We start from the raw sequence: 26,225 nt of genomic DNA, 5'->3' as shown, positions 1-26,225 counted from the left end.
GAAATGTTAACCAGTTTTCCAAAAGACAACTAGGATATAAACTGAAGCTGGGCAATTGAGCGCAGGCCAGATCTCTTTTCAGCACCAGAGGAAACCCGGAACTAGAAATGTAGGCCACATCTACCAACAGGTGAAATTTCGATTCCAACATCCTCAGGTCACGACATTGTGGATTTGAAGCACAATTGGCAATAGATGCTGTTTCTTCCCCCTGTGTGCCAAAATATCGTCAGCTAGAGTTGCCCAAAAGCTATCATGATGTTGCGAATGTGATAACATGCAAAATGTTTATTTGCAAATCGGTACAAAACACCAGAGCTACATGGAACCTTAAGAAGAAATGGTAAAAAATAAAAAGTTGATTCTCTAAAAAATAATAATTATTATTAATAATAATAACAGTTTTAAAAAAAGTTTCTGTTGGGACATCAGCCAGATCAGTCTGGATTGGAACTAGTGGATATCTGCGCAGGTCCACCATGAGAGATCAAAGTCATAATTTTTTTGCAGGAGAGGAGGAGGAGAAAAACCTAAGGAGTGTAAAACTGTTCCAAGAACAATGCTGTATTAACAGATGAATCAGTTGCACTGGATGAGTTTCTGTAGATGTGGAGGCACCTGTGGAATGCTGGTAGTTCTTAGAAACTTGTTTTCCTTTTTGTAACAGGACCTGGAGTAGAGAAATTAAGCCTCAAATGCAAACAAAAGAACTAAAACAAAACAAAAAAATAGGACCAATCCAGAACAGATCTAGGAGTCCAGCCACCCTGTTGCACAAGTAAACGGAATGTCCTGCTGGCTTCCCTATGAGCGGATCTATGGAGGCTCTTGAGGTTCCCAGCAGAAGCTTCTCTTCCCAAATTTAAATTCTTCATCCACGACTCTTCCTCTTTGTCAGCTGCCTGGTGCATTTAGGGAAGGAAGCGAGGAATGGGAGGGGCGGGGCATGCGGACTTCGAGGTTCTAGGGATCCGTGATTGCCAAGCCCCTGACTTGGATGTCTTCTTTCTTTTTAAATGTAGAATCAGGAGTGTCTGCATTTTAAAAATAATATTGTGCGTTGGCTTGAACCAAACATTGACACTTTCCTAACTTTAAGATTCTTGAGGGACAACTTCCATGACTTTCTGGCACAGAACTGTGGTGGAATCTGGGGATGAAAAAGGACAGAAAAATCAGAATTACTGAGTCGTATTTTCAGGTTTTTGATCTGACTGGGCCACAATAAAGCAGACTGATTTATTGAGCAGCAATAATATTACAGAGAGTAAAACATTTCTAAGAGTGCTGTTCTAATAGATCGCACTTTACCTCCTTGGTGGGTTAGCACCTCAATTGCTCAAAGGTGAAATTTTATTCTACACCTTATTTTCCATGCAAAGGTCTTTTCAGGGTCAAGCTCTTATTCAAACCAAACAAACCAATCTTTTTTTTTTAATTATAAAACTGGACCCTGGTATCTATCCTACCTGGGTAGTAAAAATACCAAAGAGAAATAGGACGCTGTGGGTTTTTGGGCAAGTTGAGGGCTGATCCCGTCTTGCATAAATAATTGTGCTAACTATTTTTGGCTGCAATGAAATGTTTCATGGGCTGCTAAGAGGGCTGACAAAAGACTGGAATGGTGAACTGCACAAGCAGGCCCTAAGATCATGGGGTTTCTAATTAAGACAGTCGTAAGGCATTCATTTCCCCTTCCCTGGAATATTTTCACCCTCTGTGTTCTCTACACAGAAGGCCTGCAGAACCAGACACAATCAATATGCTAATTTGTCACTCAGAAACATTAAAAACGGCTTTTCTAAGGACTGAGACTAATACTTGGAACAGGAAGAAAGGAAAGCCCAGAGCCCCGGCATCTTCAGGAAGGACAATGAAAAACTCTGCTGCCTCCATCCAAAAGTGCAGAGATGGATTCTGGCCCTGCAAGCTTGTCTGCATTTCTAGGTCAGCCTGTTGTTGTTGTTATTGTCTCAGACAAATGCTGGAGAGACAGATGGTGGTGTTCAGTTACGTGGACACCATCCAGGGAAACTTTGCATGAGTCAGCTGTTCAAACAGAGAGCTTACTCTGAAGGCTACAGAAGAAGAATGTGGACCTCAAGCAAGTGTGAAGGCAGCCTGGCCTGAGTGCTTGCTCCTGAGTAGGCACCGGAGATATGCCTGCTTGCTTGTATTTTTCATGTTCTTCTGGGGAAGTAAACTATTTACTGAGTTAGTTAACTCTGTATTTTAATCAATTGTGTCAATGTAAATCGGAGCTTTTTTGTTTCTGACCACTACTTTTGGCTGACTTGGTAAGCTTTCAGCCTCAATCAATATGCATACCCTGAAAGCAGCCCATGTCACGGATGGGTGGCTGTCAGTGTTGCAAAGAGCTGACTGGGTAGGACTAGCTCATGCCACATCTATAATCCTGGCTGACCAGACTTACAGTTTCACAAGCATGTGTAACCCGAGACAAGGTCTTGGAAGAGGCATTCCCCAAATGCCTCTTCTATTGTTCTAGGTCATCTTTTATTTTTGTGTTGATTAGATTAGTTGCACAGTTTCTCTTGTTTTGTACAGTTTGCTTTTTTCTGGACTTTAAACGGATACAACTGAATACTTTTCTGCTGAAAAGTTGTTTATAAACATTTTAAATGAAATAATGGACATCTGGGTTTTTTGTTCCTAAATACTTTCATGGGGAAAAAATAAATTAGCATATCCTGACCAATTAGTTAGGGGCTCCCCTCAAAAACTATGGAAAGGTTTTTTATCTGATTAATTTAAACAATTTTTTAAAAAACAAACAACCCCCCCCCCCCACTAAACATTGCAGACCTAGCTAAAAACTAAAAACACTACTATTTAACTAAACATAAGAACATAAGAACAGCCCCACTGGATCAGGCCATAGGCCCATCTAGTCCAGCTTCCTGTATCTCACAGCGGCCCACCAAATGCCCCAGGGAGCACACCAGATAACAAGAGACCTCGTCCTGGTGCTCTCCCCTACATCTGGCATTCTGACTTAACCCATTCCTAAAATCAGGAGGTTGCGCATACACATCATGGCTTGTACCCCATAATGGATTTTTCCTCCAGAAACTCGTCCAATCCCCTTTTAAAGGCGTCTAGGCTAGACGCCAGCACCACATCCTGTGGCAAGGAGTTCCACAGACTGACCACGCGCTGAGTAAAGAAATATTTTCTTTTGTCTGTCCTAACCCGCCCAACACTCAATTTTAGTGGATGTCCCCTGGTTCTGGTATTATGTGAGAGTGTAAAGAGCATCTCCCTATCCACTCTGTCCATCCCCTGCATAATTTTGTATGTCTCAATCATGTCCCCCCTCAAGCGTCTCTTTTCTAGGCTGAAGAGGCCCAAACGCCGTAGCCTTTCCTCATAAGGAAGGTGCCCCAGCCCCGTAATCAGCTTAGTCGCTCTCTTTTGCACCTTCTCCATTTCCACTATGTCTTTTTTGAGATGCGGCGACCAGAACTGGACACAATACTCCAGGTGTGGCCTTACCATCGATTTGTACAACGGCATTATAATATTAGCCGTTTTGTTCTCAATACCCTTCCTAATGATCCCAAGCATAGAATTGGCCTTCTTCACTGCCGCCGCACATTGGGTCGACACTTTCATCGACCTGTCCACCACCACCCCAAGATCTCTCTCCTGATCTGTCACAGACAGCTCAGAACCCATCAGCCTATATCTAAAGTTTTGATTTTTTGCCCCAATGTGCATGACTTTACACTTACTGACATTGAAGCGCATCTGCCATTTTGCTGCCCATTCTGCCAGTCTGGAGAGATCCTTCTGGAGCTCCTCACAATCACTTCTGGTCTTTACCACTCGGAAAAGTTTGGTGTCGTCTGCAAACTTAGCCACTTCACTGCTCAACCCTGTCTCCAGGTCATTTATGAAGAGGTTGAAAAGCACCGGTCCCAGGACAGATCCTTGGGGCACACCGCTTTTCACCTCTCTCCATTGTGAAAATTGCCCATTGACACCCACTCTCTGCTTCCTGGCCTCCAACCAGTTCTCAATCCACGAGAGGACCTGTCCTCTAATTCCCTGACTGTGGAGTTTTTTCAGTAGCCTTTGGTGAGGGACCGTGTCAAATGCCTTCTGAAAGTCCAGATATATAATGTCCACGGGTTCTCCCGCATCCACATGCCTGTTGACCTTTTCAAAGAATTCTATAAGGTTCGTGAGGCAAGACTTACCCTTACAGAAGCCATGCTGACTCTCCCTCAGCAAGGCCTGTTCGTCTATGTGTTTTGAGATCCTATCTTTGATGAGGCATTCCACCATCTTACCCGGTATGGATGTTAGGCTGACCGGCCTATAGTTTCCCGGGTCCCCCCTCTTTCCCTTTTTAAAAATAGGCGTGACATTTGCTATCCTCCAATCTTCTGGTACCGTGGCTGTTTTGAGGGACAAGTTGCATACCTTAGTCAAGAGATCTGCAACTTCATTCTTCAATTCCTTAATAACCCTTGGGTGTATGCCATCAGGGCCCGGTGACTTATTGATCTTTAATTTATCAATGAGGTCTGAAACATATGCTCTGCCTCCCCAAAAATTGTTTAAAGCGACTTACAGGTTAAAAAGTAAACCAGAGAGATGTAGACAACCCCAACTAAACAGTACAGTGGCAGACACAGATCAAATTAAAAAGTTAAAATGCACATACAAAACCAGCAGTGACAGAACTCTGAAATCAGAGTACACATATGAACATTTTTACCCAATGCCAAAGGGTCACTGCCCCGAGATCAAGAGTGCACCCGACCCTCCCTGCACCCCAGAAGTCAGTCCATGTACTCACAGATGCCCTGAAGAAGCCACTTGGGTTTGTTTTTCCACCAGACACCAAAGTAGTAAACTGGGACCCCGCTGAGAATGATGGCAAAGCCTATGCCACACTCCTTTGGGGTCATCCAGAAGGAGACGACGATCAGGAAGACGCAGGCCAGGATGAAGAAGACGGGCAAGAGGAGGTTGACCTGCAAGTGGAAAACCAGCAGGGGATTGAAAGCATGAGGTTCAAGTGCTGGGTGGAATTGGAGAGGGCTGGGAGCAGAATGGAGGGGGAGTAAAGGCCAAAGGCACCCAGGCCACCTCTGCTCCAACACTCCTGCTCTCAGTTGGACTAGATTAGAAAGCCATTCTCAGTTCCTTCCTAAAAGGAACCCTGGGAACTAGGACTGGTGCTTTGGACAAGCTGCCACCTGTCTCTATTTAACAAATACAAACATTTATGTTCCACCTTTTCCTCCCTCCATGGGTGCTCAAGATGGCTTAACAAAGTCGAAAAACAAATTCACATTTTCTCACCCCCCCCATGAACACAATAAACAGCAAAATAAAGCAATCAAACGCAGAGTGAAAAAGTCACCACATAGATGAGAGAGCAGCAAGCCAAAAGCCTGCCAGAATAAAAAACGTTTTAAAAATGGCACTGAAATGTCATTAGTGAGGGGGCAGACGCAAGTCAGGCAGCAGAGAGTCCCAGGAAGACAGGCACTGCCATGGAGAAGGGCCTCAGAAGGCGCTGGGACACAGCAGGGCCTCCAGCTTCTGCATGATCTGGCAGAATCATTTAGGATTCCTCATTGCTTGGTCCCTAGCCACATCCTAGAACCATAAATCCCAGGTTCCTCATGGGGTAGCCATAGTACTGCAACAGACCTGGCTCCATGATGGAGCCCTTGCTCTGCATACAGAAGATCCAAGGCAGCATCTCTGGGCAGGGTTGGGAAAGACCTCCCCCAAATCCCTGTCTGAAACCTTGGAGAGTTACTGATAGTCAGTACATATAAATCCTGAGCTGGACAGAACAATGATTGAGAAAGCAGTTCGTACAATAAATAGCTTTGTTTTACAGTGTGTGCATACCAACAGAAACATTATATTTAGTGTTTGCAAGCTATCAGTATTTCATGGATAACAAAGATACAGAACAAGAGATGTCCAAGGCTTCAGGGAGGACGTTAATAGGACTGAAAGAGGGTTAGACTCAGAGAGGCCCAGTGTGATGTCAGGTTGCTGTGAAACTGCATCAGGTGGTGGAGAAGACAGCTACAGGTTTCTGCAGGTTTATCCCCAACACTTATTATCCAGGTTTTCAATCTGAAACTGCTACCTAGCCATCTTCACCCACCTTGATAAATTATCTCAGTGTTCATCAGTCTGTGCATTGTGGGTCAATGGGGGGGGGTCACAAAGTCTCATTTGGGGGGGGTTGAAACAACCTTTCAAAGCCTGTGCCAAAGAGGGATCCAATCCAGATATGGGCTGCCTTAACAAAACGGAGTTCTTGATATAATCCCGCATAGCCTCTTCTTGCCGTCTTGTCTTGCAGCTCCTAAGGCTGGCCCTGCTTAGGCTGCCTACCTTACAGGGTTGTTGTGAAGACACAAGAGGTGGGGGGGGAAAGGGTGGGTGGATCGGGTCCGAGGGGGCAGGATCAGCGGTGGGTCCCCAGGTCTCATACTTTATTTATTTATTGGGCTCATGGCATGAAAAAAATGGAAGACCACTGAATTATCTGATACGTATGCACTGCAAGACAGATCCTAGAATGACCCATTTCAGTGTGCAGCACGTAGGGCACCACTTCTGACACCACACTGCCCTCACCTTGATGGGCCTGTTTAGCTCTGGCTTCTTGTAGCGCAACCACAACATCCCAATGATCGCTAGTGCCACACACAGCCAGTTAAAGAAGCTGAAGAAGTTGATCACGGAGAAAATATCGTTGGAGAAGGCATACATCAGTGTCATGGCGCACTGGAGGAGGAGGAGAAAGATAGCATCAATGGAAGTCAGGAGTAAAGGAAACTACCGATCCAAACAGCAGTCATTTCTCTTAACCTTTAAACCCCCCCCCCCCCATTTCTTTGAGTTAGGAGGTGTTTATTCTACCTGTCCTTCCAAACAAAGCTCAACGCTGACAATGTAAACATAAAAAAACCAACGAAAAATCTTTAAAAAACAGCAGAGACACAACAATCTAGCAAAGAGACAACTCAGTATCAACTAACTAAAGGTCTGTTGAAATAGTCAAGGCAGGCAGACTGGGAGCCTGTCCCAAATTTCCCACCAATCTGTTTCACTGGAGGATCCCTGGTTCTCTCTCCCTTTCTCTGTCATGCATAACTTTAAAAGCTTTAATCATGTCTGTCAGTATTCCTTTCCCCCTGCACTGTCTCCTTTTCTCCAGGTTAAATGCCTGAAATGTTGCAACCTTTCCTCATCCGGAAGGTGCTCCAGACCTCTGATCATTGTGGTGTCCTATTCTGGCACTCTTGCCAGCTCTACTGTACCCTGTTTGAGGCAGGGAAATCAGGACTGCACACAATATTCCAAAGGTGCTACCTTGGAAAAATGCTACCCAGTTTGGAAAAGGAGAGATGCAGCTGTGTCAGTGGCATAGCTAGAGGAGGTGCAAAGCAGTAACTTTTGCAGGTGCCTGAACGCACCATGCAAGCGCCCCCTCCCGAGCCATTCTGGGCAGCAGGAGCAAAACGGAGGCATTAATCTCTGTGCCAGGGCTGTAGGACAGGAGGTGAGTGGGACACAGGCAAGGTGGGCAGTCTTTGCAAGAGTATTTGCAAGCCAAAAGCACGCTAGACTCACTTTGGCATCTAAGGGAGGCACGCTTGCCCCTGATTTTGAAAGCATGTTTACTGTGGCATGAGTGCTTTGCTAGACCTGAGTCCCCTGGCCCCAGAGAACAGCAGTGCATGCTTGCAAATATGAAAAGTAAGACTTAGCATCTCATCTCAAAGAAAGGGATCTGGGAAGAGAGTTTCCTTCTGGCAAACTGCTAGTCTGAAGTGCAGCTGGGCTTTTATCCTGCTAGTTCTTTAGAGGCATGTTATTGTTTGGTGTACTGAATTGTTGTAAGCTGTAAGCTTTTGATGGAAAGGTGGAAAGCAAATGCCTGAAATTAAAGACACAAATCTGGATATTCTGGTGAGCATCCTTACTGTGAAGACGAGCGAGGGCATGGGTGTGAGGAGTCTGGGGTGAATCATAGACAGGACAGAGGGCAGGTGGCCCTCTCGGGCACCGACAAAAAACAACCTAAAAGGAAGAGGAAAATTCGTGGTTAATTCCATGGCTGCAGTTTAATTATTCCGTAGACCATTTATAGAGTCAAGCGCATTGTAGTTATCAAACTGCAAGAATACTTTTGGTTGGGGTTGCACCAATTCCATCTAAAGTAGAAGAAGATGGTCCTCCTCAAATGTTCATAGGGCATGTCTGTGCACCAGAGAGAGAGAGAGAGAGAGAGAGAGAGAGAGAGAGAGAGAGAGAGAGAGAGAGAGCGCACGCAGGGCTACTACCTCTCCAGGGAGAAAAAAAGAGGAAGAGTCTTGAGAATTCTCACTTGCTAGACCAAACACAATCCTCATTCTAGGGTCCTGGGAGAAACATGCAAGTGAACAGCATGGAAGGAAGGCATCTTCTCTGGAGTTGAACCTGAATGTAGGAAGCAGTCTTATAGCCTTGATACATCTAGCTTAGTATTCTCTGCACTGATAGAAGCTCTCCAGGGTTCTTGATGGGGGCCTTCCCCAGCCCTACTTAGAGATGGGAGGGGCCAAACCAGTAGTATAATCAGGGGGGCGGCATGGTAAATACAGCAGGCACCACAGTGCGCGGTGTAAGTGGCCCCTCCCACTCATCGTTGGAGCCACTGGGGCAGCAACAGCAACAAAGAGGCGCTCGTCTGCATGTTGCAATTGCACTGCACCTCCCACCGGCTACACTACTAAACCAAACATACAACCTCCTGAATGTGGAGCAGATGCAGAGTCACCAAGCTAGGGCTTCATCCCCATCCGTCACCTCTAGCAAAAGGCTTTGCCTGCCTTTTATTCACACAAAACAGCCTTGTGGTCACGTTCCCATTCACGTCCTCCCATCACCCAACCCTCCCATCAACCGGCTCTTGCTATGGCACAGCTGGAAACATACCTAGATGACGTGAAGAGGGATCCATTGACAGACCCAAAGCACGACAAACCAACAAAGACGGGGATGATCCAAGACATGACACCCAGGTGATGGTTCCCAAAATCCTATGAGAAAACAGGTAGGAGGGGCAATTAAAAGTGCAGCGTTGAGACCCTGCAACAGAACATTTGTTTTTTACTAGTCCTGAGTTTTGCCATTTTAGTTGTATTACTGAATTATGCCTTGAATGACTATGAAATGCTGTGCTGTGCTTGTCACGTTCTTGCCACTGGTGTTGGAGAGCTTTTTTTTCTTTTTTTGCCTCTTTTGCCAATATATTCTGGAACAGGTTATTACTGTGCTAGCTGACATATTTGAATTCGACCTGTCTGTTCACAACTTGGCAAGATAGGCTGAGGAGAACAACTGTCCTGCAGCCAACCAATGGAGCTTTATGGCCAGGGATCTGAATCGGAGCCCTCCTAGTTTAAACCCAACACTGTATCTCTTGTGTTGTCCTGGATGAGAGGAGCTGCAAACTCTGAACAGTTTTAAATTCCAAACAGTGAACGAACCAGCAATCCTTTCAACGCTGGCATTACCACCATACACACACACACCCCGATACCGAGAGAGCACTTTTCCCAAGAGATGGCATGTTGGCAACTGATCATGCGCTTACACAGCTAGCAGGCCAACCTCACATTTATAACCAGGCATTACACATCCCTGCTGCTTCTCCAGTTCTCTTGGTGCACTGTCATGTGAGCCTTGGATCCACTGTCCAATGGAAAAAATAACAAGAGTGCCAGCTGAATGGCAGAGATGGGGCTCCGGAAGACCAAGCGTGACAGGCTCTGCCAGCACATGGGGGCTTTCTAAAAGGCATGCTTGCTTCCCAGCCATTTCTGAGTGATTCATCTTACCACAGCAACAGCCTCAGATGCCAGCATGTCGTCCACTGACAGGGTCGTGAAGTAAGCAAGGTTGGTCAACACGTAAACTAAGGTGACTATGGGTAGGGAGATGATGATAGCCAGGGGCAGGTTTCTGGGGGAGAACAAGAAATAAAAGAATCCATGTGAACACAGGGTTGGGGTTGACAATTCCACAAACAACGCTAACATCACCTTTGGAGGTTATTGCCCACATCCATTCCTTTCTGTCACTGACAATCTTTATATATACACAAAGCAGAAACACACAGACACACAAAGAGAAAGGGAGAGAAATGAAATTCCAAACAAACCAGGAAACCATTTTAGCCTCTGACAAGGCACTATCCAAACCACATCCCTGTCATGGCTTTCTATTAATAAATAAGTGCAAATTAATTTTGAGAAATGAACACTAGAATCTTAGCCTATTCATGCTTTGCTGGTTTAATTTATATCTGACAGCTGCTATTCTTTTTGCTTTGGCAGGTTACATTTCACTTTTGTAGTAGGTACTTTAGGAGTCAGAAGGCAGAGTACAAATCTGTAAATCAACAAAACTGAAATATTATTATTATTAAATATTATTGCTGCATACCAAAGAAGTGAATGCAGGATACCCTCAGTATGTGCGGATCTGGCATCTGCAGATGTGACTCATCACATATGCCATGGATACTGGGGAAAGCCATTTCTGGTTTGCTCATCAAACCAGAAATGGCTGCAGATTTGCCTGTCTTCAGATTTGCAGGGGATCCTGGAATGGATCCCCTGCAAATAAAAAAGGCGGACTGTACATGAAGCTGCTGTGGACTGCCAGAGTGCAGTTGCTGGTCTGCCCAGGTCAATGGTGCCTGGTCTGATTGGTAGGAGCCCTCCATGGTATTTTGCAAGCTGTGATCAAAGGAGGCCCTTTTAGAGACTGCCTGTGGGACTTCTCATAGCTCTGCTACTGAGCTGCAGGCTCTCACCAATGATACATGAAGCTGGCTTATCATCAGCCAGTCTACTGCTGAGGATCTACCAGTCTAGCTGGCCTAACTCAGGCTGGACTCATAGGAGAATCTGTAGTGCTGCAGAAGAGCACCATATCTGACATCTCTATTGAAGGGATCGGGTAGGAGGGCCCACCAAGACTGTGCTGCTGTGCCAAGTGGATCAGTGACTTGGTTCAGTACAAGGCAGCTTGAAGATTACCTCTTGGCTCTTGCTGACTTGGCTACCAGAGGCTGCACTCATTCCTGGAAAGATTCGTTCAAGAGGGCTCCTGATCACCCCTTGCCAGGTTGTGGGATTAAATGCCTGCAAAGCTGCCTGGCTCCAGCTTCAGGAAATATCCCAATTTTGGTACGGAAGAAGGCAGCTTAAGCAGCACTGGCTGGCACAAAGGGCATCAGGCAAACCAAACGAATCCAAGGAGTTTGCACAAAGGCAGGCCTGTCATTCCCAACACAGTTGCGAACAAGGAAGACTTCCCTTCATGCCACATGTAGCCAACCAAAAGACCTGGAAAATGGTTAGAGGACGAAGCGCTGCTGCATTCACAATTAATTACAGCCAGGATAAGCATACTTTTCATGTTGCAAAGCAACCAGGTCAGTTGAATTGAGTCTCAAAGCTTTGTAGTTAAAGCCAAGAGCTCTAGGAGGCTGGGAGAGGGCTCAGCCTCTGGGAAGGAACTGCACAACACTAACATCCAGCGACGGTTTATGCCTCCCTGGGACAGTGGCGGTGGCGGGACGGGAGGAATCAGAGCAAGCAGTGGTTGCTGTCCATCTCCATTCCATCAAAACTTTCCCAAAATTTTGCAGAATTATACATTGCACAAGTGAAGGCAACACTAATGTACTCAGTCATATGGCCTTTATTCACACACACACACACACACACACACACACACAGACACGATCTGTTACTCAAACAATATGTGCAGTGTTGTGCAAGCAGTCTGTCTGCAGACGATCATTGTAAAGTTTCAGATTCAGGACTCCTGTGAAACAGAATCAGCCCTGTTCACGGTATACCACACTACAGAACAGAGATGCGGTCATCAGGGGATTTCCCAAAAGACTGCCAACCTTTTCTTCCTAGCAGTGGTTTCAGACTTCTAACGGCTGCAGCGGCTGCTAAGTAGAAATTCAGTAGAGAATCTTCCCTTTATCACTGTGACAAACAACTTTTAACTGACCAGCTTCCTCTTGGTGGGCATGGAGCAATTATAAAGGTAGAGGAACATTAACAGATAAAGAGCTGGCAATTCTAGTATCCAAAAACCAAGGTTTGGATAACAGTAAAAAGCAAATCAGAAAAAAAGAAACAAGGTAAAACCAGTCATCACTCCCACCAAGCTTGTACAGCAAGGACAAGGCACAGGGACTGGGCCATACAAAGATATTTCAGGTTTACTGGGATATGACATTAGTAGGTTATCCCCAATCGATCTTATATGAAGCCTACACTTTTTGAGAAGGAGATTCTCCAGCTCCCTCCCTACATGCCTTAAAAAAAAATGTCTATAGTGATCTATTAGATTTTCTATGCAAGTATCTACACTACAGAAAGTGGTAGATCCTTGTCCAAGGACACGCGCTCATTAGCAAGAGACAGAATCGTCACTTTAAATAAAAAACAGACAGGGCTGTCTAGCAGCTGCCTGACAGGCAGAAATCAACAGGTGAAGCTTTGGCTAGAGATACATTAGAAGCTTCACCTGTTGATTTCTGAACTGCCCCATGAAAATCTCTCCCCTTAAAAGTAAGAAGGCAATCCCACCAAGCAGTGAAGAAAGCAGCCCCCAATAAAAAGTGGTTACAACAGACACACACATTTGGCAACGTTTGATCCAGGGCTCCTGCACTCTGTGTTTTGCCACTGAGACAGTGCACAAGCTCAAAGAAAAGCATCTTTCTGGAGGTTTCACCTTAGGCACAGAGCCCCCCACCCCACCCAATAGCTTTCTCTCAAGATAACTGATGGGATGGTGTGCACACAAAACAGGGGAGAAATTGAATGATGCATTAACAGGTACAGGTGATCCTGCAGTCACAATCAATAGGCAGAATTCTCACATACCCCACTATCATGAAGAAAACAAACACTTGCCTGTAAGGGTTAATCATCTCTTCTGTGACAAAATTCAAGTAATTCCTGTCATTTTTTTTAAACACAGAAAAGGAGACAATTTAGTTTACAACATGGAGTTGATTAGCAAATAAGACAGTCTGTCCCTAAACAGAGCGGAGCTGACAGCAGACCTGTCAGAGGCTGTGGCTCACAAAATACATCACAAACAGAAGAGTGTTTCCTGTGTCCTGCAAACTGCACCAGTCTACCCAATCCTCCAATCCTCTGGACTGGAGACTCTGGTCCAGCTGCCACTCCTTGCAAAGTGCAACAGGTGACAACCCAATGGCGGAACAGTGTCCTCCACTGCCCAGTATGAGTACAGCGAGCCTCAGCCTCTCGTTCTCACTCAGAGCTGGAAAGAGAGGTGGAGATCATTGCCATCACAGTGCTGCACTCTCCCCAGCATGCCACCCCCCAAATTACTGCTAAGGAGCAGCCCCACAACACTGCTCTCAGGAGTGACACATCCAGAGGCTGACACATCCTTTGCCTTCCAGATTGCAAGATTCGTTCATCACACGTCCCAGTCAAGATTGGGCTATAAGACTGCTAACATTGTACTCCCTGTGCAGATCTCTGGTGCGGCCGCATTTGGAATCCTGTGTGCACGTCTGGTTACCACATCCCAAGGAGGGCAACCAAAATGATTGGAGGCCTAATCTTCCTCGGGAGGAGACGCTACAGGGTTTGGGACTTTTAAGCTTGGAAAAAAGGTAATTTGGAGAGGGGGAGGCACAATTGATATTTATTAAATGATGCATTATTTATTAAATTGACATTTATTATATTGATATTTTGATATTTATTATATTGATATTATATTGATATATTGATTGATATTTATTAAATGATGCGTTAAATGATGCAAAATATTAAATGATATTTATTAAATGTGCAGAAACAGTGACATTTTTCTCCTTCTCTCACAGGACTAGAATCAGGGGGTATCCAATGAAACTGATTGATGGAAGATTGAGGATAGACAAAAGATGGTCCTTCTGCACAACAACTGGGTAGTCCACTCTTGGAAACAGGATACTGAACTGAAGTGGGCGTCTGGTTTGATCCAGCAGGGCTGTTTGTATGTATGCAAGAGACAATGCATCGACGTTCCCTTTGATAACATAGAAATCTAGGATGCTCAGTAACCACATGCAGACCCAACATACAACTTACCAGCCTCCGTAGGCAAAGAGGCCGCTATATAAGGCCAGGACTATATTCCCAACTTCCAATTTTGTGCCCTCAAAAGAGTGCTCAGGGCTGAGGTTTGGAACATCACCTGCAGGGGATAAAACAGAGAGGAGATGGCATTCAGTGACTCTGGACCCCATGGGGTGGATTTTTTCCCCATGCTGCATGAAGCATCAACCATGGTTCTCCTGAGACATAAGGAACCCAGGGGTTTTCTTGTGAAAGTACACCCAGCACCCTCACAAAACTACAACTCCCACACCCCTCCTAGAGGTGGTCATGAAGGTTAGTCAGGCACTGCAGGACCCCCTCCCCAAAACAAAACAAAAATCACATGGAGCCTGCTGCCAAGACTGGCTCTCTGTTGTTACGACTGATGAATGTATGCGCAGATATACAAATATTACAGAGAGGAGAGGAAATCTCAAGGAGGGGAATTCCTTTCATCTACTTGCAGTGTTTTTATCACCACCAGGTTCTTCTCCTTTGAAGACCTGCATGCATGAACCTCCAGGCTCCAAAGCCAACAGTGGGTTAATTTGATTTCATTTGGAACATAATTGCAAGTCTTTGTTTACACGCAAATAAGGAGTAAGGGCCATGGATCCAAACAGTCTGATGCTGAACTTTCTGCCTCCCTGTGTTATAGCAGTACACCTGGCTGCCAGTGTTAAGAATTATTCATTTGTTTTAGATTACGTAAAAGGAATTCAGGACACTTGACCATGTCTGCCTGGCAGCCTGGATGACCAGTCAAATGTACACACTGCTTGCTTGTCTGCTGAAATCTCAGCCAAGAGTCTCAGCACCAAGTTCTATTCCTTGCCCTAACCTGGCTTTTTAGCAGCAACTACTGCCTTGAAGCTGCTGCATTTTGACATCAAAGTAAGGACTTGAAGGGTACTTTTGACCATGAAACACAAAAGGGGCACAGCTTAATTAAATAAGGACTTCACATTACAAGCATCCTTTTCCAACTGTGGGGACACACAAGGATTACTCCTGTTCCTTTGGCAGCCGAAGAAACCCTCAAATCCTCACGTCCCTCTGAATGGTGGGAAGGGCTCCGGCATCTTGGGAGTTCCTGTTATTTATCATCTTTGAATGAAAACGGCCCAGGAAAAAAATAGAGAGGAGGGGGTTTTCAATTGTATGTTCGTGGAGGACACTTCCACCACCCAAGCAGCGTTTATTTTACTTAGAAGCCTTAGTAGAAATTTTGCTTGATGCCTTTTGATCTGGCGGCCAAACCCAGGCCCTGGAAGAGGGTGGAAGGTCTGAATCCCATTTCCTGGCCAAGACGCAAATAGCAGCACTCGTCTCTGAAGTCGGAGCCTCAGGTGCGCCCAGAGGGGCAGAGAGAGACCTGGGAAGGCTGCTGGTAGCCATCTGACCTCCCTGCTGCCTCCCATGTGATTTGTCTTAGAGCACTAAGAGCCTGGAGAGCCCAGTCACATGCCCGCTTCTGCTGCAGTGGGGTTTAACCCTTCACGCCACATTCCCCCACTCCACATTCCCATGATTCACAATGAGGAAAGGGCGGGCGAGGGGCAGCGTTGGCAACAATAGATGCTTTCTTCTACGAACTCCAAACTGGACAGTTCCCTTGCCTGAGCAGGCCACTGCCAGCATTGATAATTAGAAGAGGAAGAGAAAAACAGCGCGATAGAGCATGATGAAAGGGCTGGGCCATTGGCGCTGCCAGAGAGCGCCTCTGGGGTCCAACCGCAGTCTCCACTGGTCCGAAAAACTACAAGCCACAGGTGCCCATGCAGCTTCACCAGGGCAGGGCAAAGGGGGTACAGCATGTGTGACTCTGCTGTACAGAACAGATTTTCCACGCATAAGGTCCTTGGGTCAATCCTCAGCTCTTCCAGGCAGCAGGGATAAAGAACAAGATGTAAAGAACACAACTTGTGAGCCAAGGACACCACCACCAGCTCCCAATCATGGCAGGCATTCAGTTATTAACAGCTGAACTGGATTTAAAAGGGGGGGGGTGTGCAAGATACATCAAACTGCCTTAAAATAAGGTGCTGCCAGGTGGGTGCAGGTCTCCCCCTGATCACCTGCCACAGTCCCAAATGGCCCTCTCTATTTATACTCCTCTCCCCCCAGTCCCCTGAGACCCCTAAGAAACAGCCACGGTCTCCTTATAATTCAAACTATCAGTCATAAATGCCCTCGGAACCCAGCGGCAGCTGCTCAAGTGGGCTGGCGCTCCCCCACCATGGCGCCAAGCTGAAATGCCTCTCCAACCACACTGTGCTCTAAAATTAACCAAATTAATGAGCAACAAGCTCCAACACAACCCCTGGTCCACGGCTCTTAGGAAGGCAAGTGGCAGGTAACCGGGACATGCCCTTCTTCATTTCCTGGGGCTCTTTGGGGGAAGAACAGAAGAAGAGACGAGGAACTGTTACTTCTCATTGCTAAGGAGGCTTAATTTTCAGGCTGTGAGCGCACTAGTCCGGACAGGGCCAGAGAGTCATTCAAACTGGTTATTAACTGTGATTTAATAAAATCTCAGATATGGCTAAATGGCATCATTGAAGGACAGGAGCACTCAGTTTAAGTTGGAGGATAAGAGACAGAACAGAGGAGGCTGGCATGGGTGCTCAGTGAGTGGCCTGAAGGTCCCTGTGATGAAGAGGCCTTTGTTTCATTCCTGAACCCAGGCAGGTCTAGGCCAGACCAGTTCTCTGCCCAGGAACTCAGGGTGCGATTATAGTCTTGGCTCTTTGGAAGACAAGTGGACTAAACAAGCAAGTGCCTGGCTTCAACACACCCCATTTGGCAGCAGCTGCTCAGGAACTTGAGCAGAAGATGTCCATTCCTAGCCTTGCCAGGTGAGACCTTCTGCCAGTGGTGACGCCAGGACTGACGCAGAGGTCCCCTCCATTCATGGCAAATTATTTATCACGGAGCTACACTCCCCACCCGACACTGGGGGACTCAAAGATCCTTTGCCTGCAGAACCCAAGGAAGAATGGAGCAGAATTCAAGACGCCAACTCCAAGACGGCTCTGGAATTAACTACAGAGAAGAGCAAGACAGGACTTCCCACTGCCTTGTCTTCCCCCTTTTGTAATAGGTAATTATATTTTCTCCCCTGCAGATTAGGAGGGGCCAGCAAAGTTTGTTCGACAGTCATAAAGCACTATTATGAAATTGCCAAGACGGGCACCACAAAGAGGGAGTCAGGGCTGCCAGATTTCCTCCTTCCCTGCTGGGCTAAAAATGCATTATTAAGCTGAAGCTGATGAGCCCATGATGTTCGCACAAGACCAATGCCTGGGAAAGAATGCGGCATCCTGTGCCCCCACGCTCCACACAGACCTTATCTGGAAAGATCCTGAGAAATGAGGCGGGCCCCACCTCCGTCAAGCATTCCCAGCCACCACATCAAGCCCCGTGAGATCCTTCCTCCACTGATTGCCTTTCCCTCCCCCCACCTCAACAGGATGTACCGTTGGGCCCTTCCCAAGCTCCCCCCCCCCTCCGCTGTACCACTTTAGGTGTCTGCCACTTTCTCCACCTCACCTGTACCTGCATTAAGTGACAAGGCTCATTTTCCCATTTTACGTGCTGAAAGAGAACCAGCATGTTCTGACCTAGCTTTAAGGCAGAACACCGCCCCCCCCTCCCCACAACAGTCTGTCTTACTTCCCCATAAGCCTATTTCCTCTGGCCACTGAGCAGCTCAGAAGATTTAATCTGTGGCTGTAGAAGTGTGCAACCCAAAGGATGAAGAAATAAGCCTGTCAGCCAACTGCCCCCCCCGACCCACTGAATACAAACTAATTAAGTTTCTTTCTTGGCTTGCAGTGGAGTCAGAAGAAGCATTTAGTACCTTGTTCAGTCCTTGAATTCACCGGACTGGGAGTGGCACAAGGCTCTGGCTTCAGCAGGACACTATGGCACTGACACGGTGCTTGGAGAACATTTACAAAAGTACTGGCTGGGAGAAGGATAGCTAAACATGCTAGATGCAATGGGGCCCAACCTGAGCTCACCCTCCCATATCTTGAATTAGTCTGTGTTATTCTGTGCAGTTGTATTGTGCTTCTATAATGAGACCAGGGCTGCGTTCAGATGATCTCCGAAATCAGACATTGGACAAATTTTATTATGCAAACCAGCAGGTTATAGATGGGCAGCCCAATGCTGAGCTGTGCAGGGCTGCTGGAGTGCAGCCAGAGTGCAGGGCTGTCTCAGCATCCAACACACCCTGGGCAGCTGCTGCCACCTCCTTGGGAGCAGGGGACGTTCGTCCCCTCCTGCCAAGTAAAGGAAGTAACCCTGAAATGGGGCTACTCAATTCTACAGCAGCTCTGGAGCTGCTGCAGAATTGGAGAGCTCCGTGTCAGGCCGTGGGGCCTGACACAGAGCTCAGCAGCTCCACCAGTCCTCCTCCCTCCCCCCAGCACTTCTTCTCCCCACCTCCTTCCACCTACCTCTCTGCTGCCCAGCGGTTCAGTCAACTGCCAAGGGGTGGAGCACTGGCTTTCCACCGGTGCCAGCCCAGTACTGACTGGCGCTGCGCTCGCTTCGGCACTGAGGGCTCGCAGATGTGCTTTACGGCACATTTGCGATAGTGCGTGCTGACGGTGAGCCAGTGTGCACTGTTTAGGGTTGGGGGGGAAGGGAGGGAAAGGGAGTACCCAAGCACAGAGCTTGTTCCTGTCCTCCAAATCTTGAAGCCCCTTCTCCAGGCCTGGCGTAGCCATTCTGACTTTGGTTAGCAAGACTTCACCCCTTCATTGTTGAGGACCAGTGAAGAAGTCATAAGGTTGGAAACTTGCAGGAAGATTCATAACAGGACAAAGATTAGTTAGTCCCAAGAGGAGGTGGCATTTTACCTACCACAAGGTTGCTGCTGCTGCTCCTAAAGCAAAAGACAAAAGTCTTCCTGCAAAACACTGAACTGCTTTAGAGGCCAAGGAGCAGAGCAGCACAAAAGAGGCACTTTCCATAGTCCTAAACCCTGTTAGACAAGCCCAACACTGATGGCTTAATCAAGCATATTGTGCCGGAGGGATAGTCCCATAATTGCACAGGTCTTTGTTTCATGTTTCACAGCCTGCCTGCTAGTTAATCACAGCCCTGTGCAAGGAGGAAGAAAGCACCTGGAGGCCAGGCATGCCCAGCTGGCGAAGGCTGGTGCTGGCGCCTTAAGCTAGATGGACAGGGTGGAGAATGCAATGCAACATGCTGCCAGCTCAAGTCGGCAAAGGAGCAATAATTTAGGGCTTGGCACAGCCCGTGCCTTCTTGCCTGTTGCACCTCATTAGGACTCCGGCAACAGAAGCCAAGTTTTTGCCATCACCTAAAGGCTAAGCTTTTGTGTCTACAACTGCGCAGAAGTGGACTTCTGTGACACCTGGGGACACTTATGCACATGGACCTCACATGAGCAAAATTCAGTTCAGCGTGTTAACTGATACACATACAAGAAGAGGAGGAGGAGGGAAAAAAATTGTAGCCAGTGGTAGAACCTCTTTTTCAATGCAGAAGACCCAGGTGGAACCTTCAGATTGGGTTGGGAAATATCCCTTCCTGGCAACCACCAAGTGCAATGACAATAACCAGGGTGGAAGGAATAGTGTCACTCCTTATTGACTTAGGGCATAAGCCTAACCAGGTCTACTCAGAAGTAAGGCCCATTCTGTTCAATGGGGCTTACTCTCAAGAAAGTGTGGTTAGGATTGCAGCCACGGGCAATTTTACAACGCCCCTCCCCCCAAAAGGGGTACCCAAGACAGTTTACAAGAAGAATAAAGAACATAATAACATCCCAGAAAATAATTATTTTATAATTAAAGAAAATATAATTAAAATAAAGAAAATAAAATTTCCTCCAAGGCCATTCCAGACAACCTGCAACAAGGACTTTACCTTCCCTCAGTGACAGTCATGGAATTCATAAGATAAGCTTCACCGTAAGAAGTGGGGGGGGGAAGGGAACTATTTTAAAAAAGGAATGCAAGTGTACAGTACAGTACAGTACAGTGAAAATGCAGGCAGGCCATGCCAGAGCCCTGCCAGCCAGCTGAATCAGACAAGGCAGTAAGCAAGGCAGTAGCTACCCTCAAGCAGTCAAGGGCAGCCCAACCACTTTGGTTGGAAACATGCAGTTTTTATGGGCACAGCATCTTTTGCAGGAAGAGGGGAAGGGCCACAGCTCTGTGGGAGAGCCTCTGTTTTGTGTGCAGAACAGCCCAGGTTCAATCCCTGGAAGCATCCCGAGAAGGGCTGCAAAGACCCTTGACTGAAACCCTGGAGAGCCAATCAGTGCTGGCAATATTGAGCTAGGCGGACATGGGACTTGCTACAAGGAGGCTTTCCAAGCAGGCTTGCTGTAAGAGATAAAACATTTGCAGGGGTATTAATTTGTGCATCCGTGTGTATCTGGCTGGTCCACCAACACTTCTTCCTGAAGGCAGTTCTAGCCTCCACCCCCCTTTTAAAGTCAGCAGGATACACAGAGCAGAATCAATCCTTCTGAGGATATTTCTCTGCTGGGGCTGCTCCGCTGCTCCTAGCCAAATCTGCAAGCTTGACTGCGCAGTAGATTTGCCAACAATGAAAAAACAATATTTAAGCCGTGCTTGGTGTTGGATCCAAAGCCTTCCCTGGAAAGCGAGCGAAGAGAAGCTGCTTGCCACGTCCTTAAATGATCCTGCATCTGTTCCGCAGAAGGCACAATGCAATCTGTCCCAGCAAGCGAGAGAAAAGGAGCTTTTTAATAAATGCAGTTCCTGCTGCAAGGTGGTTCCGACAGGAGACGTGAACAATGGCTTGTAGAACAGAAGACTGACCTTCGTGGGAGCTTGGAATTTCTTCTGTGCCTTTGCCAAGGCCAACTAGGATGTAAACAATGGCTTCAGAGGCAGCTTACCCGGACAATGAGACGTGAAAGGTGCCTACTTTGCAGGACTGATCTCTGTCCCCAAAGGGCAACTGTTCTGCCTAAAAATAGGTCTAGGATTTTGCAGCCCAGAGAGCCTTCTCTCATGATAGCAACCAGCAGGGGCTCTTTTGCAGGTACCCCTTGCCTTTCAGAGTGAAGCAAGGAGAACCAAGGAAAGGTGCCACCCTACTTCTGGAATGCCCTCCCTACTCCTTCACTTGTGCATCTGCTCTGGCACTATTTAAGCACCCACTTCAACACAGGGGATTCCAGGGGAGATTTTATTATCTGCCAGTTCATTTCTTTTCGCTGTTCTCACTGCTTAGTGACCAAGTCCTGTTTAAGTTGTTGTACTGGTTCTCTTGCTACTGCTTGTTTCGCTTTTATTTGGTTTGACTTGGTGCTGCTCCTCGGGAGCCTGCAATTGTACTAATAGTTTTCTCGAGGGATAGAAGTTTGTAGGTGTTTTCTACTTTCAACCTACTTTCTAGGTTCCCAGAGCGACTGATAGTATAAAGACACAAAGACTATGAGCCACTTTGAGGACAAAGGCACTGAAAAACGGCACATGTTTAGATCAAGCATAGCACATATAAAATGAAAACACCTTTAACCAGGCATGCTGTCAAGCACACTGCAGCATGGACTTCCAGAATCTTCCTCATCACCCTCCCTGAGCTAGATGCGAACCGTCGGTGCTTCACTCAAATCTCATAGACAGGGGAGAGCATGACTTCATAGGTTAGAACTCACAGCCCTTGTGGAGTGTGCTATCGGTGCTGGTGTCTCTTCTGTATTTGTATGCTTTAGAGTGCAGATAGGGAAACATGTATTGATTTATTTTGCTATGCAAACTGCTTTATGAACTATGTTCTGTTGTAAAGTGGTATATAGGTAGAGTCTCTTTCTCTGCGGGGGTTCCGTTCCTGGACCCCCTGTGGATATCGAAAACCGCAGATAATGAAATTTACGGTTTTCTGAGCCCACCTTTGTTCCGAATGCGACCCGAGCCTTGCTCCGGTTGCGTCTGGAGCCATTCTGAGCCTCAGAGAGGCTGCAAACCACCTCATGTGGCCTTTCTGAGGCTCAAAATAGCCCCCAAAGCGGTTTCCAGAGAACTTCTGGTAAAACAGATAGATGTCCGAAAACTGCTCTGGGTAGCTTTCTGAGCTTCGGAGAAACCATACACCACCTCACATGGCCTCTCCGAGGTTCAGAATGGTCCTGGAACGGTTTTCGGATAACTTCTGATAAAAGCGGAAGCATCCATGGATTTGTCCCACCATGAATATCGAACCCCTGATTCACCCCCCACCCTGTAAAACCGGAAGTTGTCTGAAAACCGCTCCAGGGTCATTTTGAGCCTTGGAGAGACCACGTACAGTAGCGCATGGCCTCTCTAAGACTCAGAAAATCTCCTAGACATGCCTGGAACAAAGTTCAGGTAGCATCTGGGGTGTCTGCGGGGGGGTGGGGGAATCAGAGGGTTTGGTATTTGTGGTGTGGCAAATCCGCAGATGCCGAATCTGCAGGAGACCACGCCTGTATAAGTAATATAATTATAAGATGACTATTATTAGCACAGAACTGAATACTTCCCTGCTCAAAAGGGGGCCGCCTGCACTCTGTGGTCATTAATCTTTGGGCCTCAAACCTGGCCAGTTGCTTTAAAGAGGCCTCGAGCCTGGCCAATTGCTTTAAAGAGGGTAGAAATCTAGCAAGGCAGTTCGTAGAAGCAGGAAAGAAAAAGGAGGTACCTTTTGCAAGGTCTTCAGTGTCTTCAGCTGCTAGTGTGGGTGGCAGAACACCACTAAAACTGTCAGAGGTCAAGAGAATTAAGAACAAAGAGACTCAGCGAATGCCACCTTACAAGGACCAAAGTGGGGGAGGAAGAGAAAGGAAGGAGGTTTGTTTAGCACAGTGAAACAAGAGCTTCTTATCTCGCTGTAAACAGAAAAGGGTTTCTTTCCCATTTTGTTTTCCAGAAGAAAGTTTTCTGCCCCCAGAAGTTCCTTTCCACTTCTTATCTGTTCATCAGGATAACAGAACTGCTGAGGACATTTAGGTTCACAACCCACCTGGTTCCGGCTGGCCAGACGTTCCCCGCAATTTGTGTCACGGGGTCCCAACATTCAGAGGAAAACAACAATTAACAAAAGTTGGCTTAATTCTTTAAAAGGCTGAAACATCATCAAAACAAAAGAGATCCTGCAACTCTGAAATGTGGCCAAGGCAACGGGGTTGCTCATGAGCCAGCAGGGCGCCCACACCCTTCCCTCCCTAGGCTTCCTCCTGCTGCCTTCTCGAAGAGCAGATCTGCTGCCCAAAGGCCACGTGCACAGTCTCTGTCTAAGCCCCAGAAGCGCCTGTGCCTGCTTGCCAGCGGCCCTAGCAGAGAAGCTGAAAATGGGCAGCCAGTGCCTGAAGTGGCAGGCGCTTGGAAGCACTGCTATGGATGGCAACAGCATTGCTGTGGAGGAAGCCACAGAATGAGGCACCTGCTGAGAACACAGGCAGCTGGAAAGTCACATCTTTTCATGAAGCTTCTTGCTTCCCCCTCCCCATCTTTTTGTTTTCCAGGCACTCAGTGAACTGCGGCCTCACCTCTCCGACCTCCACCAAATCTCTATATCCATTGCCGTGTCTATAAAACACAGACATTCTAAAATAGGGCCCCAGGAGCAGTATGCAAGTCTGCAAAACGATGTGTGTCTTGGACACACAGCCAGCCTATGGGATCCCCCCAAAGGCCCCCGAGTCCAGCACCCTGCTTCTTACAGTGGCCAGACAGCTCAGGGCACAAAAGACAGAATGCTTCCCTGACTGTTGCTCCCATCTTATGGTGCTCTAAGGTAGACTGCCTCTGAACAGAGATTCCCATCTAACTGTCACTGACTAAACAGTGATAGACTAAACAAGTGATAGACTAAAATGATAGACAAGTGATAGACTAATAGACAGATAGATAAATAGATAGTAATAGTAATAGTTCCTGATAGTAATAGTAATAGATAGATAAAATGATGGACAAGTGATAGACTAAACAAGATAGACCTCTTCCCTTCCCATGTGAATAGGCGCAATTCCCTTTCTAAAGGAATCTAAGCAAGTGGTCCTCAACATGTCTTGTGGCAGCAAATCTCACACTCAGTTGTATGTTGTGTTCTCTTCTCTGTCCTGCATCTCAGTCAGAGGCCACCCAATGAAATTCACCAAGTTCCAATATTATGGGAGAGGGAGAACAGCTTATCTCTGTCCACCTTCTCCATGCCATGGATAATATTATAAAGCTTGGTCATATCCCCACCTTGGGCAATGGGCGCCAGGGATATTTTTCAGCCATACCCAGCATCTTCCCCTATTTCTCTCCCCCCACCCTGCCACAATCTGAGCACATGGTTTTTTTCTCCTGCTAATCTCATCCTTCATATGTCCTGCATCCAAATAAGAAACACTGTCCACTTTCTAGATTACACGGAAAGAACAGGAGGGGGCGCCGTCTCATTACAATTAAGCTCACATGCAGCCCAGCAATGTCACTCACCTCCCTGCAAAGCTCTCCCTGGAGTCAGATGGCTGCAGGCAGGTGGGAGTGGAGGGGGTGTGTGAGTGAGCTCACAACAAGCCCCCTAGCTGGGGCTGCAGCCAGACGGAAACATCACACCAGCAACCAATCCACTCCATGACAAACAGATGACTGTGAAGGCCCTGTCAGAGAACTGTTCCACCCGCCTGGCTGAACCTGGTGGGTGAATGATGTGTTCAGGCAACTGCAGACCACGAGGTGCGTGTAAAACACAAAAATGGCCAATGGCACACCCCCGGTCAAGAGACAAGCGAGCATCAGTGAGGCCCAAACAGAGAGGGCTGCAACATTGCAAGGAGAATTCAGCTTGCTTGCAGGCTGCCACTGTAAGGTTGAAGTGGAAGGACAAGAAGCCACAAAACTGAAACATACCCTTTAAAAAGGAGGACATTTCTGCTTGAGTGCACTGGGTCAAATGTGCAGCTCCTTGATTTCTAGGAGAAGCAGCCATCTTTTTTGGCCACACTTTTGCTTCTGATTAACAGGGAGGGGGAGAGAGAAGAGTTTAAAATTATCAGCTGCATAATGAAGTTAAATGCAGTGGTGTAGCTAAGAGGGTGCAGGGAGTAGCAGTTGCACTGGGTAACAAGCTTTAGGGGGGCAACAAATGGAGCTTGACATTAGTTGCCAAAACAGTAAAAACCTTGGTCTGTATGACTAATACCAACATGTTATATATCATTAAAACGGTAATTTAATGCAGAATGCAATGAAATAAACCATGTTGGAATATCTTTATTCTATCAAAAGTTATGGTCAATTAACCAGAAAATGAAAACACAACAGCCTTATGGAACAAAAAATGGATTTTCTTAACACAAACTGACCTATGAAACTGATTGTTCTGAGAGCCAACGAGATGCTATTATGATACAGCTTGGAACCAATAGGGTGTTAATGAGTCAGCTCTCATTTCCATGTATCATAATACAGTTACCCCTGCTAACTGGGTAAAGAGACACTTTTTAAAGTGGTGCTTCTCTTATATATAGCAGGGGAAGAATAACTGTCCCTCTTCACCACAGCACAGTGTCTCTAACCAAAAAGGGGCACACTTTTATTTATTTACATAATTAAATTTGATTTTGTTGTGCGGGGGCCTACAAAATCTTCTTTGACCCCAGTCTCAGCCATGCCAGCTGGCTGGAGAGAGGCGACAGAGCAAGTGGGTGGCGAGCTGCAGGGGAAAGGAGACAGGTTTTTCACCGATTTTCACTTTTTAAAAAGCCTGGATGTGACATCACTTCTGTTTGTGACATCACTTCCAGGGCATCATTTTGAGCTTAGCACCAGAGTACGTGCTCATTAGCTTTGCCACTGGTTAAAAGCATTTATGCATGGCCCTCAATGTACAGCTCTTCATGATACAGTTGTTTTTTAAGATGCACTATTATGCATTCTCAGCATTGCCAGATGTCTCTGGCCAGTGAAAGGATTGCTATCTCTGTTCCTGGCAGAACTACTGTGCTTCTTACAGGGGCAGTGATGGGCAGAAATTCTTCAG

The 26,225-nt window shown here is 46.8% G+C and overlaps 1 protein-coding gene across 1 annotated transcript in view; it reads right to left on the bottom strand.

The window, feature by feature from the left end:
• Window positions 1-214: 214 nt before the first annotated feature.
• SLC7A5 (solute carrier family 7 member 5) overlaps window positions 215-26,225 on the bottom strand; it is a 40,871-nt gene continuing 14,860 nt past the window's right edge. Inside the window, exons 3-10 of the mRNA XM_066636867.1 lie at window positions 14,205-14,310; window positions 13,005-13,049; window positions 9,894-10,017; window positions 8,989-9,092; window positions 7,995-8,091; window positions 6,643-6,792; window positions 4,829-5,006; window positions 215-1,150 (exon numbers count right to left, since the gene is read on the bottom strand). Of these exons, the coding sequence (XP_066492964.1) occupies window positions 1,095-1,150; window positions 4,829-5,006; window positions 6,643-6,792; window positions 7,995-8,091; window positions 8,989-9,092; window positions 9,894-10,017; window positions 13,005-13,049; window positions 14,205-14,310 (860 nt within the window). The 3' untranslated portion in view covers window positions 215-1,094. The remainder of the gene's footprint in view (window positions 1,151-4,828; window positions 5,007-6,642; window positions 6,793-7,994; window positions 8,092-8,988; window positions 9,093-9,893; window positions 10,018-13,004; window positions 13,050-14,204; window positions 14,311-26,225) is intronic.

The sequence above is a fragment of the Tiliqua scincoides genome, chromosome 9 (genome assembly GCF_035046505.1).
Source record: "Tiliqua scincoides isolate rTilSci1 chromosome 9, rTilSci1.hap2, whole genome shotgun sequence".
NCBI lineage: Eukaryota > Metazoa > Chordata > Lepidosauria > Squamata > Scincidae > Tiliqua > Tiliqua scincoides.
Note: the sequence above shows the minus strand (reverse complement) of the source record. Positions and strands in the feature narration are given on the sequence as shown.